Raw genomic sequence first — 20764 nt, forward strand, 5'->3', positions numbered from 1 at the left:
TTTGGTAAGACTCCTGAGCGTTTGCTTTTGCCATCTCTGAAAGAACAATAACAGATAGATCAGACAAGTCGGATAAGTCAGTCAGACAAATCGGAAATCTAACAAACAAATAAAAGCTACCTAGCTATGCCTGGACAAAGGTCGGAGACCCCTGGAGAAACTTTTTTGTGTCTAAGTATGGGGCCCTCCCCCACACTTCTCGGAGGAACCCCACAATGGCTGCCTCTACCTCATCCAGGTCATCCAGACCATATTTCTCGCAGGGGGAGGCCTCCAGCCAGTGTAAAGGAAATCGGGGACAAGAATTATCATCCAGAAAGAAGGGATGGTGACCCTCTACGGCTTGAACTTTGAAAAAATAATTTTTAAAGTCATGGAAGGATTCATCAAAAAGGGTAAAAACTCTCCGACCCTGTATGGCTCGGAAAGACACCCATTGTTGCTTATTGTTTAGCCCACTGAAGGGTTTGGTCATATGGAAGAGATAGAAAAAAATCTTCAAAGAAGTCGGAAACTCCAAAACCTGGCTAATAAATTGGCAAATTTTCAAAAAACCCCAAGAATTGGGGTGAAGCTGGGTAGGGGCAACTCGGCAGTAATGCAAAACAGATATCTCAAAGTTTGAAAAAGGAAGAAAAACACCCAAACGGGTGATCATGCACTCATACATAAAGAAAAAATGAGGGGCCGCCTCATTGACTCTCCCAAAGCAAACCCAGTCTTCAGGACCCGGGACTACCAATTCATACTTCGGCTCGTCATCCTCAGAAGTACAAATTTTGTGATGAGTGCGAAGGTTGGTGATAAATTCAGTATCGACCGAGGGTTCCTCCCCTAGGACCGTGACATCAACCCATTGAGAAAGGATATCTACGGAAGCCATTTCTTTTTCTTAAAAAGGTAGCAAAAACCTACAAGGAAAAAAGAAAAGGAAAAATCAAAAACACGGTCTCTAAAGGAGGAAGTACGGAACTGAAGTCTACAAACCAACCTATCTACAAAATGAAGGCATGCAAATGGAAAATCACGTTATAAAAAGAACCAACCTTTATCCGAAAATGAGGGTTGAAGGAAACGAAAAGCCTTCGAAGATGCAACAAAGCAGCACGAACGAATGAAGGGGAAATTTGAAAAATCGCAGAATCGAAGCAATGAAAGAGAGGGAAAGTATTTATAAGTACGTTAGAGGCATAATGGTAAAAACGGGGCAGTCATTAATGAAAATGCACCGTTACCAAGACCATCAATCCCTACGCACATCCCTAACGGACACGACGCTTGATTAGACGTAACTGTCAGAACCAAAAGGTCACAAAAAGTCACGTCGGTTTCGGAACATCACGTCGGTCCCCCAACAAGTCGGCTACAACCCCGAGTAGTATACTCGAACCCAAATCTTAAAGAGAAATTAGACTCGAGTAGGGGCACTGTTCATACCCTGGCCCAACGAATAAGGCCCAGGATCCAAATAAAAAGGCCCAACCCAAAGGGTTGGCCTCACCTTTCACCAGATTAGCCGCTACGAAGTCGGAACTAGTCACGACTTGCTCTAAAGAAGTCGGGAACGAGGATTAACTGGCAGATAAGCACTCATTTGAATGAGTAACTGCCCCTAGAATCTCTCTAACCACTTCACGAGCCATATCCTAACTTCCCTAAGATAAAGGGACGGTTAACACCCTAGAAAAGTGGCACTACTTCAACGGTGGTTATTGGCTTACCACTATAAATACACTGACACCCCTCAGGTATCTCTAAGTCCCAATACTCTCTAGACCTGCTAACCCCTTTGCTGACTTAGGCATCAGAGTGTCTTTGCAGGTACCACCCCCCATTCACTCATACTCACCAGTCGGACGGAGGCCCCCAAGGCGCAAACCCTGACAAAGGCTTCCTCCCTCAGACGATTGGGCCAACCAGCGCCATCCAGCCCATTAATCTCCGGTTACCTACCGTAACAACTTCCATTCAAAAATAGAAATTGTTAAGTCTTCCATTGATTCCAACATCTCATAAACTAAAAAACAGAAAAATACCAACAACAAGCCTCAAATTTATTTTTACTTTAAAAAAATAGTTACTAATATCCATGTACCCAACGCATCAGAGTCAGTTGATCATAGCAAAATACATAAAAAATAAAATAAAAGAAATTTTAAACCCTAACATACAAGAGCATTACCAGTTTCAACAACCATAATCCACCCAAGTCCTCGAAAGAATCATTGATCAAATATAGCAAAAAACACTGAACAACAAACCTCAATTAACATATTGCAACAAAATAGCTAGTATTGCATGTTCAGAGTAATGATTTTGTTAGTGACCAGTTCTTAAACAAATTGTGGTTTCGAGTTTCTCATATTCATTATAGGCCGCCAAAATAAGTGCGAAAAGCTTCCAACTTCACCTATAACGACAACTTTAGTTCTTTCTCACCACAGTAGTGTATACAAGAGGAGAAAGAAGAAGGGTCAATTGACATTTTAATAATCATAATTACAGTGCTTTAGGGTTTTGTTTAACTTCCTTGTCATGTTGCACAATGTCGTTTTGCAATATTTTGGGCGCCAACAACTACACGAAGTCATTTATGTAATGTCAGGTGTCAATTAAATTTGTTATGTCATCTTTTCGATGACGGAAATGAACGAAAAGATTAATTTGAGTCTCGCTTCAAAATTTCAGAATATATATTGGGTCAATTAAAATTTTGAAGGTCAAATTGATTCGAATATCAAATTTAAAAGCCATTTTAAGTATTAACTTGATAATTTGTATATGCAAATTAAACTTGCAAAATAGAATAACCCAAGATGTGTACTTTAGTTTTTTAGCCACAAATGGTGGATGCTAGTGTCTTGGACTCTGGAGCTGTATATTTGCTTTTCCGGTGTCACAATTGTTATCTAGATTATTTCTTTATCAATAATAGGTTTACCATTGTAATTATTTTTTAGTGAAAGTACATAAAAAGTACATAGTATATAAGGTGTAATAACTCAACAAATATTTTCTAAGGGGATTTTTCATTCTCTCCAACAATGAGAAGAACTTATTTCTCTCCCTCTCTTAATCCCTTCTGGTTGATCAAACCATCAACATCACAGCTTGAACAGCTTAGGACATGAGATTTTCTTCATGGTGCGGTGAGCGTGGAGAGCAACCAAGCTGTGAATCAAATTATTAAAAAAAAAAGTTGTGAATTGAGATCAATCCAATTTTGCCATTTTCTTTCTATCCCTAATTTTTCTTTCGACATTTTCTTTCTCCCATTCTTACCTCTTCCTTCAAACTCATCCAATAGAGTTTGATGAGAGGCTATTTCGCAAGATTCTTTCTTGGTGAACATAGTTGTTCCGATCAACGAGTTGGAAGGAAGAAGATCTGAATCCCTATTACTCTGTGATTCATTGATTTCTCAAAATGGCAAACATGGCAAATAGATCCTCCCATTGCAGAGGTCGTGGAGCTACATTGGCTTGCTCTCATTGCAACAAGCAAGGCCATACAGAAGATGTATGCTATAAGAAGCATGGGTACTCCTCCCATTTCTATCAATGGCAGCAACATAACACCACCATCAATCACGTGATCACTGAGGGACATGATGATATACTCAGTGACAAACAATTCCAGCTCAATTGTCTCCAAGAGAACACTGGAATATCAAGATCTGGATTCACTCCAGAGCAAATATTTGCCTTGTTAGAGTTGATCAAAGACAAAAGTGTGCAGCAACAACCTCATAATGCAAATCAAATTTTGACTAATTCCATTCAAACTTTCACTCCAGGTAAAACCATTGCATTATATTTTAATGCAAGAATTATGAGCATTATCACTCCAAAATCTGCACTATGGGTCATTGATTCCGGTGCAATAGATCATGTGACTTTTGACTTAAAAGATTTTGCAAGTTTTCAAAATATTGATCCAATCAATGTGATATTGCCAAATGGGAGCAAAACTGTTAGCACCATCATTGGCACAATCACATTCTCTAAAAATTTTTTTCTCAAAAATGTTTTATACATTCCTTCTTTTGATTTTAAACTGATATCTGTGTCAAAGTTAACCTCAAACTTACATTGTCAACTGTTAATCAATGATAAGTGTTGTGAGATACAAGATAGATCCACATAAAAAATGATTGGCATTGCTGAGTGTATAGAAGGGTTATATACAATGAGTAGAGAACCAGAATTCTCTCACTTTCCCCCTCTTCCAACAAAGCAAGCTTCATTGGCGGCAACTACGACTACTACTCATCCCACCACACCTTCACACAGTGAGCACAACAACATTTGGCATCTTAGATTAGGACACATACCCATGCATAAATTGATTTTTCTGAAGAAGTATTATCCTTTTATAGATTGTATTGCTTCAAAATTTCCTTGTGATTCATGTCATTTTGCAAAACAAAAGAAATTATCTTTTAATCTTAGTACAACTAAAATAAAAGATTGTTTTGACTTAGTTCATATGGATATCTGGGGTCCTATTTCTGTCCCTTCCAATGAAGGACATAGGTATTTTTTGACTGTGGTGGATGGCAAGAACAAATTCACTTGGATTTTTTTTATGAAAACCAAATCTGAAGCATCACAATTGGTTATTAATTTTGTGAATTTTGTCAGAGTACAATTTGAAAAACAAGTTAAGTGTATAAGGACTGACAATGGGCCAGAGTTCACTCTAAAATCCTTTTTTGCATCAACTGGAATTTTACACCAAACTTCTTGTGTAGAAACACCAGAGCAAAACGGGATTGTAGAGAGAAAACACCAGCATATTTTAGGTGTTGCTAGAGCACTGCTATTTCAATCAGGAATTCCACATTGTTTTTGGCAATACGCAGTTGCTCACGCCATTCACCTAATTAATAGGCTGCCCAGCACTAACCTGGATAATGCTAGTCCTTATAAGCTTTTGTATGGTAACTTACCTGACCTTTCATATTTAAGAGTATTTGGTTCTCTTGCATATGCCTCCACATTAACAAATTCAAGAACAAAATTAGACCCAAGAGCCAGAAAAACAGCTTTTCTTGGTTTTAAATTAGGAACAAAGGGTTTTCGACTTATTGATTTAAAATCAAAGGAAATTTTCATATCCAGAAATGTAATTTTTTATGAAACTCATTTTCCATTTTTACATTCCACTAGCACTGACATTTCTGTGGTACCCATTCGTACTCCACAATGCATTGATCTTTTTCAATATGATACACCATCCACACATCATTTGCAATCACCCACACATACCACACTCATAGATTCAAATGAACATTTCTCAAGCTCAATGCACTCACCAATTTCCTCACACACCATTGCACCCATTACCACACCACACACTAACAATGCACCTGCATCACAACACTCTGACATCACACATGACTGCATTACTAGAAAGTCTGAAAGAGTCAAGAAACCGCCTGCATATTTGAAAGACTATCATTGTATGACAACCCACACAGCTCACTCTAGCAACGTTGCTAACTCTAACTCTTTATATCCTATCTCACAACACTTGTCATATGATAAACTAACCCCAAAATATAAGTCACTTTCTCTAGCCATCACCTCAAATCAAGAACCTAGCACTTATGAGGAAGCGGCTGCACATGAATGTTGGAGAAAGGCAATACAAGATGAATTGACAGCTCTAGATCAGAACAGAACTTGGTGTCTCACTGAACTCCCAAAAGACAAGAAGGTTGTGGGTTGCAAATGGGTTTTTCGGGTAAAATTCAATCCCGATGGCACCATAGAGAGGCACAAAGCGAGGTTAGTTGCAAAAGGATTCACTCAAGTGCAAGTAGTAGATTATGGTGATACTTTTAGTCCAGTTGTCAAAATGACTACCCTACGAGTAATGTTAGCATTAGCAGCGGCAAAGAAATGGCATTTGAAACAGCTGGACGTCAACACTGCCTTCCTTCATGGAGATTTGGACAAGGAAGTTTATATGAAGTTACCACCCGGTTTGGCTGTATCACAACCAGGTTTGGTTTGTAAATTACAAAAATCTCTATATGGCCTTAAGCAAGCAAGCAGGCAATGGAACATTAAGCTCACTCAGACTCTTGTGGATGATGGTTATAAGCAGTTTTTTGATGATCATTCACTCTTCATCAAGAAACAATCTGAAAGCTTCACTGCCATTCTAGTATATGTTGATGACTTGGTTTTAACCGGGAATGAAATTGGTGAAATCAATTCCATCAAGCAAGATTTGGATGACAAATTCAAAATAAAGGATCTTGGTGATCTCAAATACTTCTTGGGAATGGAAGTAGCACGCTCTAACTCTAGAATTCACATTTACCAGCGGAAGTACACCATGGACCTTCTCAGAGATTTTGGTTATCTAGATTGCAAGCCTCTCTCTACTCCATTTGATTATAGTCAGAAACTCTCAAAGGAATCAGGTACCATTTTAACAGACAACACTGTTTACAGACAGCTCATCGGCCGACTCCTTTACCTCACAAACACTAGACCCGATATCTCTTATGCTGTGGGACGTTTGAGCCAATTTTTGGATTGTGCAACCACTTCTCACCTACAGGCTGCTTTTCGTGTACTCCGATATTTAAAAGGCCGACCTGCAACTGGTCTCTTCTTCTCCTCTACTTCTAATCTGCATCTCACTGGATTTGCCGACGCTGACTGGGCTACCTGTGCTAATACTCGTCGCTCCGTTTCCGATTATTGCTTCATGCTTGGGAACTCACTCATTAGCTGGAAGAGTAAGAAGCAAACTACAGTTGTCAAGTCCTCTGCAGAAGCTGAATATAGGTCTCTTGCTGTTGCCACTTGCGAAGCTAGTTGGTTATCTTTCTTAATGGATTTCATTGGCTTGCCGCTTCAAAAGTCTATCACGTGACAACCAGTCAGCCATTCACATTGCCAATAATCCCATCTTTCATGAAAGAACTAAACACATTGAAGTGGACTGCCACATTGTTCGTGAAAAGCATTTGTCTGGTCTCATTCATCTTATGCCAGTTCGTTCCAAGGATCAACTTGCTGCCGGGTCCTTTTCTTGCTAATGTTTCCAAGCTAGGATTGTTAGATTTACACAATTCTAGCTTGCGGGAGGGTGTTATCTAGATTATTTCTTTATCAATAATAGGTTTACCATTGTAATTATTTTTTAGTAAAAGTACATAAAAAGTACATAGTATATAAGGTGTAATAACTCAACAAATATTTTCTAAAGGGATTTTTCATTCTCTCCAACAATGAGAAGAACTTATTTCTCTCCCTCTCTTAATCCTTTCTGGTTCATCAAACCATCAACATCACAGCTTGAACAGCTTAGGACATGAAATTTTCTTCAACTAGTGTACTAGTATGATTAGTTGATTCACTTTCATAAGTCATTAGGATTTGTAACTGGAAAAAATTAATTTGTTCAAATTTGATGTATTTGACATATGTATAATAATGAATAATCATTGCAAAAAGCAATGTGATTGCTTTTTAGTGCATTGCTTCTGGCTTTCTGCTACATGCACAGCGACGGATTTGGGGAAGTAGTGGTCTTGGCCCAACAAATTTTAAAAACTCATATATTATTATAATAGATGTATTGTATAAAGTAAAATTTAATAATGTAATAATAATAAAAAGAGTTACTATTCTTTATGTATTAGAGTTTAAATTTCTCTATATATATTTATATTATTTGTACTTTTTATTTAATTTAAAATTTTTTCTTACATTTTTTTAAGATTAATTTTAATATTTATAATCATATAAAAAATACTTTAATATTATTTATCATAATATTATTTTTTTATAATTTTATTTAATTGTTTTTTTTATTTTTTAATTAATTTTTATTCCTATTATTATATAAAAATACTTTAATATATTTTAAATTCACATAACAAAATTGTTAGTGTAATTAACTTATATTATTTTATGTTATATTTTTTAATAATATAAAACATAAAAATATAATTTACTGTCACATAAATACTTAATAAAGTAAATTAATTAACAAAATATTTAAAAATATATAATTTTATATTTTATTAGATGTAAAACTATAAAAAAATTATAAAAACTGAGATAATTCTTTTATTTGACAAATATTTATTAATTTTTTAATTAAAAAATTAATTATAATTATATCTATTATTAAATATATAGCATTATATTTAATTATACAAGATTTTAATTTTCGGCAGATTCCTGGGTCCGTTCTGTACATGCATGCAAGTTGTTTCTAGTATTAACTTGTTGGAAAATAAATAGGTAAAAAAGGGACGCTATTTTACGTTTCGAAAATATTTGTGTAACTATTGAAAGTTTCTTTTGCATTAGATAACTTTCAATTGATCATATATATATATATATATAATTCGTAACTTTAGTCTATGCTAAACAATTTAATTTGTTGGCAAACCATGCATGATAACTTGTGGTTACCCATGGTAGATTTATCATTTATCTAAGTATCTCTGCAATCTATATGCGACTCTATTTTCTGACATTGCTTTATGCATTATCGTAATCTGCTGTTAACTCGCGTCTAAAGTCTAATAGCTCAAATAAGAAATAAAGAAAAGGACAAATCAACCGCTAATTTTTTTGTTTGCGAATATTTAAATTTTTTAAAATTTAAAAATATATTTAAATTTTTTATTTTTTTAAAATTTGACTATATCGATTTTAAGTTTAATTTGTTCTGGTCTATTTTAAAAATTTTCTCACGTGTACATTTATATCAATCAACTCCGTACAAAGAGAATCATATTTAATTTTTTTATTGAGTCTGACAGACCTAACTAAACATACAAGATCGATATATTCATATTTTAAAAAGATCAAAAATTTAAATATATTTTTAAATTTTTAAAAACCTAAATATTTGTGAACGAAAATGTCAAAAATTTATTTGTCATTTCTCTAATAAATATTATTATAAGTTGAAGTTGAGTTACACGGGTTGCACGAGTTCAATCTTTAGAAGTGTTAGGTTGATTATTATATTCTTTTTTGAATAGCTAATTGCCTATTTGACTATTTCCTTGTAATAATTTTCTGTTTTCTTTTTCTTTTTCTTTTTCTTTTTGGAAGGTTGTTTGACTTGTTTCTATTTCTATTCACTATTCTTATCTTATTACTAGCTGCCGTATGTAATTTTTTACAGCATTTGTGAAATACTTCAGCAAATTCACGCAAGTTTCAATTATTTAACGGACGGTGTATTTTAACTAGAGATGTAGCAATTAGCATCATATATATCCTAAGGCACCAAGGGATGAAAGTTAAAAGACAAATAACAAAAGCATATTCCTCTTTATTCTTACAGGTTACTATCTATTTACACGTCGGATAAACGTTGAAATGCCTATATGTGTTGAAGTAATCTTAAAGTAGAGTAAATCAATAGTAGATGCAGCATGTTACACGGGTATTGAATACACAACCATTCATTCAACATGATAAGATTGGTACATTAATACCAAGCACATCTTTTAATTTGCATGCTTAATTTAATTTCTGAATAGTCAAGTATAAGAATCCTATACTACATTATCCAAAGTTTTTCATCAAACATGGATGATATTTTAAATACTAGAGATTTTTTGTAGATGAATTCTACGTATAAAAATTTTATAATTGTTTTCATGTAAATGAAGATATTTTTTTTATTATTAGATCATAAATTATAAAATTTGATTTTGTTATATTATATATAAAAATGTTATTCTTTTTAAAATATAGCTAAACAAATAAAATATATTTTTAATATAAGAATCTTAACAATATTTGATGGAACATTTAGAGACTTCTATCTCATAAAACTGCTTAAATTATTTACAATACAGTTCTAATTTATTGTGGCATATTTGCTTATAAGTAACAAGATTATTCATATTTGTAAAAGGGTTAAGTATGATTTTAGTTCTTAATGTAGAGGTAAAAAATTTTTATTTCGTCTCTGATCTTTTTTTCGTTACAAAATAGTCCCAAAGGATTTAGTTTGTTTTAAAATTGTCCTTTTTACCAAATTTTTTATTTTTATTACTAAATTACCCCTAACTAAAAAATTATAAAATAAAATAAAATAAAAAGAAAAAAAAGAAAGAAAGGAAACGACGAGAGGGAGAAAGAGAATCCGGGGGGTGTTGTTAATTTTCAGGGAAGAGGGGGAAGGGGGAAGGTCGCTGCTCCACGCCGCCGCCGATGTTCCTCGCTGCCGCTGCTGTTTTTTCGTCGCTGCTCCTTTCTTCCTCAGCACACACATGATGTGAAATTTATAACCTATAAACTAACCAGCAAGTGCACCGAGTCGTACCAAGTAGTACCTCAAGTAAATGAGGGTCGATCCCACGAGGATTGATGGACTAAGCAACAATGATTGAGTGATTCACTTAGTTAGACAAACAGAAAATAGTGTTTTGAGAGTTCAATTGCATCAAACAGTAAATTCAGAGAATTAATAAAGCAAGCAGTAAACGAGTTGTGAAATATATGGAGAAAACAGTTAAGACTTAAGAGATATCTATTTTCCGGATTAACTTTTCTTACCAACTATTTTAATCATGCAAGATTCAATTCATGGCAAAATATATGTGACTAAACCCTAATTCCTTAGACCTTTTTAGTCTCCTCTAACCTTCATCAACCGCCAATTCCTTGGTCACTTGATTCCAATTAGAGGGTTAAGTTCAATTCTAGTTTATGTGCCACAGAAACCCTAATTACCCAAATATAAGAGGATTATATGTCACGTATCCCGTTAAGTCCAGATAATTAGAAATTTAGGAGAATTTGTTTTCAAGCTGTTGTTCAGGTAAATTGCTTTTCCAAGGTTTACAAGAACTCAATTAGAGTAAGGGTCATGCTTCCGTTCCTCCCAGATTCATAAGATAAAGAACGAAAATAATTCTTGAAATTGAAATCAGTACATGAATTAAAATAGAAAAGTAATAGTATCAATCCATACAATAGACAGAGCTCCTAACCTCAACAGTGAAAGTTTAGTTGCTCATGGTTCAGAGAGAAAACAAGCTAAGGATTCTGTAAAATTGTAAAGTGCGGAATGAGATGAGAGAGAAGAAAAGAGAGAGGAGCCCGAAGGACTGATTCTTTTCCATTTTATATCTAATTCTGATTAATGTAAAATATATTTTCTAAAAGTCAATAATATATTTTCCTATTTGTAATTAAAATAAAGTTTTAATCAAAATAAAATTAAAATCCTTCGTTGCTGAGCTTCAACACACGTGGAGACCACAGCTTATCCTTGGATTGGTGCTTAGACTTTGCCATGGCCGAAGAGATTGGAGTGCGCTTTCAAGCTTTGGCAGTGAAGTTAGGCGTTGAGGGTGCAGCAAGCAATTGAAAGGCAAGTGCTTCTTCCGGCGCCTAATTTGGAGAATCCCAAGTTAGGCGCCACCAAGACCATATAGCTAGAAGAAAAGTGTATAATATTATATATCGTTGAAAAGCTTTGGAAGTTAGCTTTCCAATGCCACTGAAATCATATCAATTGGACCTCTGTAGCTCAAGTTATTCTTATTTGAGTGCAAGGAGGTTAGGGTTGACAGCATCATCCACTTTCTTCCTCTTCTTCTATAAAATTCTATCAAATCCATCCGAATGCTACCTGAAATAACCAAAATTGCACACAACTCAAAGTAACATTCATAGTGGCTAAAAGGTATTCAAATCTTGATTAAACTCAACAATTCAAATACAAATTTACTAGGAAAAGATAGGAAAGATGCTCACGCATCAACCCACTAACGGCAAGAGAGGAGAGAGCAAAGGGAGAGAGAAAGAGAAGAGAGGAACGGAGCCGTTCTCGTTGCCACACCCTTGCCCTCGTCACGATTTTCAGCGCCTTCGACTACCATAGCGCCCTCCTCGTCGCGATTTGCAGCTCGCCACCACCGCATCGCTGTTCTCGTCGCAATTCACGGCGTTGCCACCACTGCCGCAGCCCTTTCCACACGATCCGCCAGTACCACCGCAGCTTTCCTCCTCTCGCGATTCGCAGTTTACCGCCGCAGTCCCTCCTCCCCCACCACCGCCGCAGCCCTTCCCCTGCAGTGCTGTTTCAATTTTTTATTTTTTTTTTTAATTTTTCAAATTTAAAGGAAGGTATTTTGCTTCTGTTTTCCATTGTTGTTGTTGTTGATGCTTCTGGTTGCTTCTGTTTATTCCTTTTATTCCATTGTTGTTGTTGATGCTTTGGTTGCTTCTACTTTTGCCTGCTTTTATTTTTACTTCTGCTTTCAGTTCTGCTTTTGTTGTTGCTCTGATTCCATTATCCATTGTTATTGTTGTTGTTGTTGTTTGATTGTTGTTATTCTACTTCTACATTCTGCTTCTACTTGCTTTTGTTTCTGCATTTGCTTATGCCTCTGCGCTTCTGCTTCTAATTTTGGGGAAGAATAGGGGTCGGGTATTTTCGTTCGAAGGACGATTTTAAAACTATGTTAAACCTTTGAGCCATTTTGTAGCGAAAAAAAGGTCGGGGACGAAATAAAGTTTTGACCTCTACGTTAGGAACCAAAATCGTACTTAACACTTTATAAAACAATCCCAAAGAAGATTATTCATTTTTGGGGGGTCTTGGGACAAGTCAAAGAAAGACAGAGTACCCAACCCGAAAAAAATGTGCAACCCAATTTATACTCTTTCAGAGTTTTCATGTGCCGCCCCATGCCTCCATTGGTAAAGAGAATCTGATCGCAAATGCCGCTCCGATGCCACCGCTACCATATGCTCTGCCAGCTTGGCCTCACGATACCGCTGCGCTATAGATTGTCTTCTTCCTTCATCTCAATGTGCCACGACTGCTACCATCAATCTGGTGGTACACTCGTTGCTGCTTGGCTGTTGCTGGCGCCGCCTCCACTACTGGTTCATATTGCGACTGTTGCTTGCTGCGAGGGCGTTGTTCCTTCTGGGTTGATGAATGCTGGTTCTTTCCGGCGTGAGTCTCTGTTTCGTTTTCAAATTTCTATCTTTTGTTCTTTTTCTTTCTATAGTTAGTCACAAAAAAAAAATGTTTGGGGTTATTTTACAAATATAAAAATTCTTGTTAGTCATGAGTAAATACATCATAATAAATTGGATTACATTATAAATACTTTAAGCAACTCCATCATATAAAATTTTTTTTGGGAGCTTGACGGAGAAAAAATATCGATAAAAATTTTTCACAAAAATATCGCGTTGCAAGTATAGTTCTAAACCGACAATTAAACCTCAATCAACGTTTAGATTGTTTGTCACAAATACAAACCCAATAAAATTAACCGAAGTATTTAAACCTCGGGTCGTCTCTCAAGAAATTGCAGGAAAGTGTACTTACTATTGGTTATGGAAAAATATATTTTTGGAATTTTTGAAATAAGATACAAGAAAGTAAAAATGGCAAGAAAATTAAATAATAACTACGAAAGCTCTTAGCAAGAAAAGAGAATTAGAAGTCATATTCTTATTATCATTGTCAATTGTGATGGTAAATGTGAATTGCCTTCACTTAGTTAACCTCTAACCAATAGAAGAAGGTCAAGTGCATACAATCAACTTGAGTTCACAAGTCCTAGTCAACTCATAGTGAGAGACTAGATTTAGTGAAGTTCAAGTTAACGGGCAATCTTCAATTACCATTCAACAAAAGAGTTTTGATAACTCAAAAGTCTCTAATTGATCATCCAAGTTAAGAACATAAAAATCTATTTTAAAATCCAACCAAGCATTTTATCAAACACTTGGAAGGCATAAGATAAAAAGATAGAAAAGTAATAAGAGAATGTAAAATCTAAAACCAACAATTGCAAGGAATCAATAACACAAATTAAAGAAAGCATTAATAACATAAAAACATGAATTGCATTAATAAAGATCAAGAGTAGCAAGAGTGCATAACATGAAGGCAACAAAGTGAAAGAAATCAACAAGAGAAGATAACTAAGGTACTAGAACAAATAAAAATAGAAGAAAACTAAATTAAAGCAAGATAGAAATCTGAATTTGAGAAGGAACAAGACTAAAACCCTAAAACCTAGAGAAAGGAGAGAGCCTATCTCTCTAGAATTCTACATCTAAAAACCTAAAATTGTGTGAATGAAGTGAATGATTTTCCCCTTCCAGCTTCACTCTGCAGCCTCTAATCTATATTTTCGGGCCTAAAACTGGGTCAAAAGCAGCCAAAAAATCGTCCCAATATTTTTTGTTGATTGCAGCACGTGACGCTCCTCACGCGTACGCGTCATCCACGCGTGCGCGTCACTATCAAATTCTGAAATCCTTAATTTCTTATGTTCTTTCCACTTTTGCATGCTTATTTTCCATCCTCTAAGTCATTTCTACCCTATAAACCCTGAAAACACTTAACAAACATATCACGACATCGAATGATAATAACTAATAAGAGAGGATTAAAATTGGCAAATTTAAGGTAAAAAAAAAAAAGTTTTCAATCATAGCACAAAATTTAAAAAAAATATAAAATATGCTAATTATATGAATAAGTGTAAAAATAATGGATAAAATCCACTCAATTCAATCCAAAATAAATCGTAAAATAGTAATCCATTATACCTCCATCAAATATTTTGTCAAAAATTTTATAAAAAAATATTTTTAACATCTTTATTATTGAAGGAGAAGGTGTAACAATTATAAATAGGTTACTTCCCAATCTCTATGCACCATGTTCTCCGCTAACAACAAAACCGCTATGGCTTCCAACAAGAGTAGTAGAACTCATCAAGCACTAGCATTGCTCCTGTTCTTCCTCCTCACCCTCTCCTCTGCACACGCCAAAGATGGCATAGCCACATACTGGGGGCAGAAAAATGGCGACGGCACCTTAACCTCCACATGCGACACCGGAAACTTCGAGATTGTGAACCTCGCCTCTCTCAGCACTTTCGGTTGTGGCAGAACTCCAGAATGGAACTTTGCTGGCCACTGTAGATCATGGTCCCGTTGTAAAAAACTCGCACCAGAAATCAAACATTGCCAAAGAAACGGTGTGAAGGTGTTCCTTTCCCTTGGAGGAGCCGATGGGTTCTACTCCTTATGCTCGCCGAAAGATGCCAAGAGCGTCTCCGACTATCTTTACAACAACTTCCTGAGTGGCCGAAAGGGTCCATTTGGGAGTGTGTACCTTGATGGCATTGATTTGGACATTGAAGGTGGTTCAAACCTTTATTGGGATGACTTAGCTAGAGAACTCGATACACGCAGAAAGCAAGACAGGTGCATACTCACAAATATTTATCATTATTATACAAGTTTTACCAACACTTAAAAAATATTACTAAAATTAATTTCATATCTTTTTACATTTTTGCAACATCATTTGTTTTTATTTTTTTATATTAAAAAGCATATAGTACATGCTAATAACTTTTAGAAAAAATAAGAGTGCAATTTTTGTTAAAAATTAATTTGTTATTAAAAATAAAAATAAAAATAACTAATCTTAAATTTTATATATAAACTATTAACATAAAATATAATAAATAAAAGAATAAAACTTATTTAATTAATTAAAAATATTATAAAAAATAAAAAAATATTATTTTAATTTTAGTATAATTACTATAATCACCGTAATAATAGTCATCATAACATTCATGGTGTTAAGAGTCATATGTTTCTCTTTTATAATATTAGTTATCGCAACTAAATTAATCATCAAAATATCAATGCAAGAGAAAAGTTTAAAAGTCAACGATTTTAATCAATAATTTAATATTTTTAATTTAACTAGTATTATATTTTTAATTAATACTTTTAAATATTAATTATTGATAATAAAAAAATAGAATTTATATTTAGTCAATAACTAGCATTTTTAACCGTAATAATATTACGGGAATATAAATTTTTTAAAATTATAGTCTACTTTATTCTGACAGTATACATGATACAAAAGATTTATAAAATCAAACTACTTTTATAAAAAAAAGTCGTAAGTTGACAAAAGTTTTTGGCTAAGAAAACTAAGGTATATATAGATAAAAAATCAAATAATAAGATTTTTAGTTATTATTTTTATATGAAAAAGTCTATTTTTTTTATTAATAATTAATTTTAATATTCGTTATCTAAAATTTAAAATAATTTAACGTGTATACTTTTACATTTAATTAGGTATTAAGTCTGTTGCACAAATAAAAATAATTAATTTTTATACTTGCTATTTAAAAATAATATTTTTTCTCTCAATGCATATAAAAATATAATTAGATATTAGTATAAAAAATTATACTAATAATTACAAAATTAACTCAAAATTAATTTTTTTAAAACAATTGAATTTTGATTCTAACTTTTAATTATAACATTAGTATTCTCTCCAAATTATATGTAATAAATATTTGAAAGAAAATAAATGAAATATAGATTAGAAAGATAAACGGTGAAAATTTAAAACTAAATAAAAAACTAAAAAAAATATATGTATATAATAATAATAATATTTTTTATTTGAATTATATTATTTTGTTAATTTTGTTTTCTGTAGAACACAAAGATAGAAAAATAGAGAATAAGAGAAAAGAAAGAGAAAGATAAAGATGAAGAATGAGAGTGAGAGTTTGTTAATTTTTGAAGAAAAAATTTATTTTAATTGTGAAAAACTATCGGATGACATATTTTGATTTGTCAAATTACTAATATAAAATATAAATTATATATAGAGTAAAACTGGTAGAGAGAAATTGAAAAATAAAGAGAAGTAGATGCGAGAATTTAGGAAGGGAATTTATTAATGAAAAAAATATTTTCTCTCAATTTAGATAGTAATATATGATACATAATATAGGTATATTTCAATTTTAATTTTAATATTTTAATTTTAATTTTAATGCAATTAAAAAATATTATGTTGCACATTTTAATTGTTAAATTAGTAATTAGTCATTGATATTGATAATGATATATAAAATAGATAGAATGGATGAAGGAATAAGAAAAATAGAGAAAGAAAGATGGGGGAGAGGAGAACTCTTTAATTTTAGAGGGAAAAATTTGATTTTAATTGCAATGAGGGAGTGACATGTGACACATTTTGATTGTAACATTAGTAAGGAGGAGGGGAGAATTCTTTAATTTTGGAGGAAAAAATTTAATTTCAATTACAATGAAAGAATGACATGTGGCACATTTTGGTTGTAAAATTAGTAAGAAGGAGAGGAGAATTTCTTAATTTTGGAGGAAAATATTTGATTTTAATTGCAATGAAAAAGTGACATGTGGCACATTTTGGTTGTAAAATTATATATATATATATAATATAATAGATAATTTACATTCATATTTAAAAAGATTCGCATACAAAAATCACATATATAATTTATATTTATATATACTAAAATTTACACACATAAATAAATATAACTTGAACTCTGCTAGAGAGACAATGAAAAATTTTGACAATGTGTACAATGTACTGATTTATTAACCCATGGTGGATTAAAAAATAAAAAGCACTTTGTAATATATGACAAAAATAACCATCAAATTTCAAATTTCAAATTTTAACAATGTGAACCTCCGCAGCTCCAACAACACCGTGACCTCCCCCAGCAGCTCCAACAGCGCCATGAACCCCCTCCCCCAATTAAAATAACCATCCGATTACATGTAAAACTAATCATCCCTCAAAATGTTTAGTCTTTATGCTTCAACCAAATTCAATAAAATAATCATCTAAATGCTCATTAAAACAACCATTTGCATATCTACTATATTGAATATTCAAATTATTTTAATTGTACTTACGTAAATAATTATCCGCATTAGGCATAAAAATAACCATCCACTGACATCCGTATAAAAAAAAGACTTTCACTTTTGTACCTGATTGGTATCTTGTGGGAGTTATAAAGCACAATTGCCATTTGAAGGAATATAATCATCAATGGTTATTGATGATGGTGTAGCAAAATTTTCTTCACCCGTCGTGCTTGTGTGAGGAGAAGAGAGGGATTTCCTATTCTCGGATTTGCTACCACGGTGTGCCAACGGAGGTTCAGTGGTGACTGGTTGCGGCTGCGACGAGATCCAGGGGTGCAGCGTTGAATGGTTGCCGGTTGCGCCGCAACCTGACGTGGCCGTGGCGACAGGGGAGAAAGGAAGGGCCTGCCGAGAAATCCGATACGCCAACGGAAAGACCAGGTGAGGTTTTGGTTGGCCATAACCCCAGAACGGTCGGCCGGGGGTTGCTACGACGTCAATGTCAAGCATAGATGGATGGGAGGTTTTGATGAGACGTTGAATAACTGTAAACATTAAAACGTTTTTTTTTTGTGACTTAAATAAACTAAACAAAGAAAAAATACAAGAAAAATAAAGGAAATGCTTAAATAGAAAGACAACCTCGCTTAAGATTACTTTTAAACTCCTCCCAAGGAGAAGGAAGCTTCACATGATGAAGTTGTGACCTCATCGCCATCTTTGCCCTAGTGTCTGCCACTGTATTTGCATCTCTCATAATTAAACGAAAGTCCACACACCAATTTTAATGCCTGATATTCCTTATTTTGAGCACCAACGGATCAATAAACCCAAAACCATATTGGTGATTAGTAACAAGATTAAACGCTTCCACACAATCCATCTCACAAATAACATCTCGCTGACCCACATCCCAAACTAAGAGATATCCTATCGAAATAGCAAATATTTCCCCTGAAGAATACTATTACTTTCAATCATTTCCAAACATCCCCTTTGCCAACTCCCATTACAATCTCTAATAACGCAAGCAAAACCAACACTATCACTTGAACTAGGATAACTAACATCACAATTAATTTTGAAAGTACCAATGGATTGAAAATGCTAAAAACCATTTAGAATAAAGGGAAGGGACGTACGTTATAATTCAGAAATATTCTTAAGCTCCATTTCTGAAGCTAATGCCAGACAAATCACTTTTTTTGGAGGCCAAGTCTCATAAAGATTGAAGATGTCATTATTCCTTATTCGCCATATTCATCAAAGTCCCGAAAAGAACTTGAACGAATGCTCTGTGCTATGATAAAAGAACAAGTTCTTCAAATTTAGAAGATGACAAAAAATATCCAACCTATACCATACAAACTAAGTTTTTAGAGTACATATTAAAACATTTAATTGTTAATCCTAATTTTTTAAAATTTAAAATTTAAAATTAATAAAAAAGTTAATTATTAATTATTATTTAATTTTTTTATTTTACTTCTATTATACATATTGTATACTAAAATCATTATCTCTATACTTTCTCATATAAATTAACAAAATTTATTTATTCTAAATAATTTAGTATTTATACTAGTCAATTACCTACTAAAATTTGTTAAAATCTATTGACTCTCGAGATTTTCTGATACCAAAATATTTTGGATGTGTTACTTCTGTAGGTACTTTTACTTGTCGGCAGCACCAGAATGTTCCTTCACAGATCACTACCTTGATACCGCCATTAGAACTTGGCTTTTCGATTACATATTCGTTCAGTTCTACAACAACCCTCCATGCCAATATAGTAACGGCGACGCATCTTTGCTCTTATCTTCATGGAATACATGGACCTCCTATGTGAAGCTCAATAACACGGTGTTTATGGGGCTACCCGCTGCACCTGATGCAGCTCCCAGCGGTGGCTATATTTCACCGCAAGATCTGTGTACTAAGGTTCTTCCAAACATCAAGCACACTCCTAACTATGGTGGCGTCATGCTTTGGGATAGGTACCGCGATATTACTAACCACTACGGCAATCAAATCAAGGATTGTGTTGAAGTTGATGATAGTGTTAGGGTGTCCCAAACATTGATGGCAACGTTATCAAACACTGTATCTCAATGTGTACCTGCAGCTTTCAACCGCATCGTACCGAAACTAAGACCCTTTTAGAATGAATATCTGCTATGTAATGATGGAATAATAAGTGGTGGTGATGAATGATGATTACTTATGAGTTATGTGCAATCAATATCATCATCACCTTAGCTTCTTCAGGCTTTGATTCTTGTGATCAAAGTATGTTGATGCTGTTATGCATGTACTGGTTTTTGCTTTGAATTGAATAATAATAATAATATAAAGGTTTCATACGTAGACCTACTCTAATTTTAGTTAATTGCGTTATCTCTATCTCTAGTCAAAATTTATCATATTTAATTTGATTAAACAACATAATCTAGAAGTTTAGATATGAATTATTTGATAGTGATTGTATGGTCGGTGGGGTATACTCGCATTGATAGAGAACAAACTTCTGATTCACTTCTAATTTACGTGTTTCCACATATCTCAACAATTTTGTTAATCATGTGATAAAAAAAGGTTTCAGAAAACTTTTGAAATCATAAAATAAGCTTAAAGAAATACAAATTTAACAACTAGAAAGAATTAATTAACCTTTTTTTTTGGACCTGAATTAACTGTTAAATTATTATTTTTCAATAGGTTTTGGGCTTTTGGTTTGATAAAAAGTTTTTGTAAACTTCTTTCAACTTTCAAAAATGTTATAGTAGCTGGGAGTCTGGCCCAAACAAAAGAAGGATCTTGCCCAAACTAGAGTATCTACTATAGCCATGGTTGACAAGCCCAAAACCATTGCCATGAAAAAAGAACACACTTTCTTACAACGAGTGACACAAATTGCTTGATTTTGGCTGAGGCATGTGATTCAGTGGCAAAATTATTTGCCTCAAACCAAAGCCACACAAGTATCCTAGCAGTGGTTGGTGGCTAGGTTAGTGTGTGAGTGT

General features: G+C 33.7%; 1 protein-coding gene across 1 annotated transcript; it reads left to right on the forward strand.

The window, feature by feature from the left end:
• The first annotated feature begins 14690 nt into the window (after positions 1-14690).
• Positions 14691-20130, forward strand: LOC107619034 (hevamine-A). Its single transcript, XM_016321243.3, has 2 exons — positions 14691-15251; positions 19409-20130. Exons 1-2 carry the CDS (start codon positions 14701-14703, stop codon positions 19902-19904), a joined length of 1047 nt encoding a protein of 348 aa, XP_016176729.1. The 5' UTR covers positions 14691-14700; the 3' UTR covers positions 19905-20130.
• Positions 20131-20764: the final 634 nt, after the last annotated feature.

The sequence above is a fragment of the Arachis ipaensis genome, chromosome B9, assembly GCF_059453495.1.
Source record: "Arachis ipaensis isolate K30076 ecotype BB chromosome B9, ASM5945349v1, whole genome shotgun sequence".
In the NCBI taxonomy this organism is placed as follows: Eukaryota; Viridiplantae; Streptophyta; class Magnoliopsida; order Fabales; family Fabaceae; genus Arachis; species Arachis ipaensis.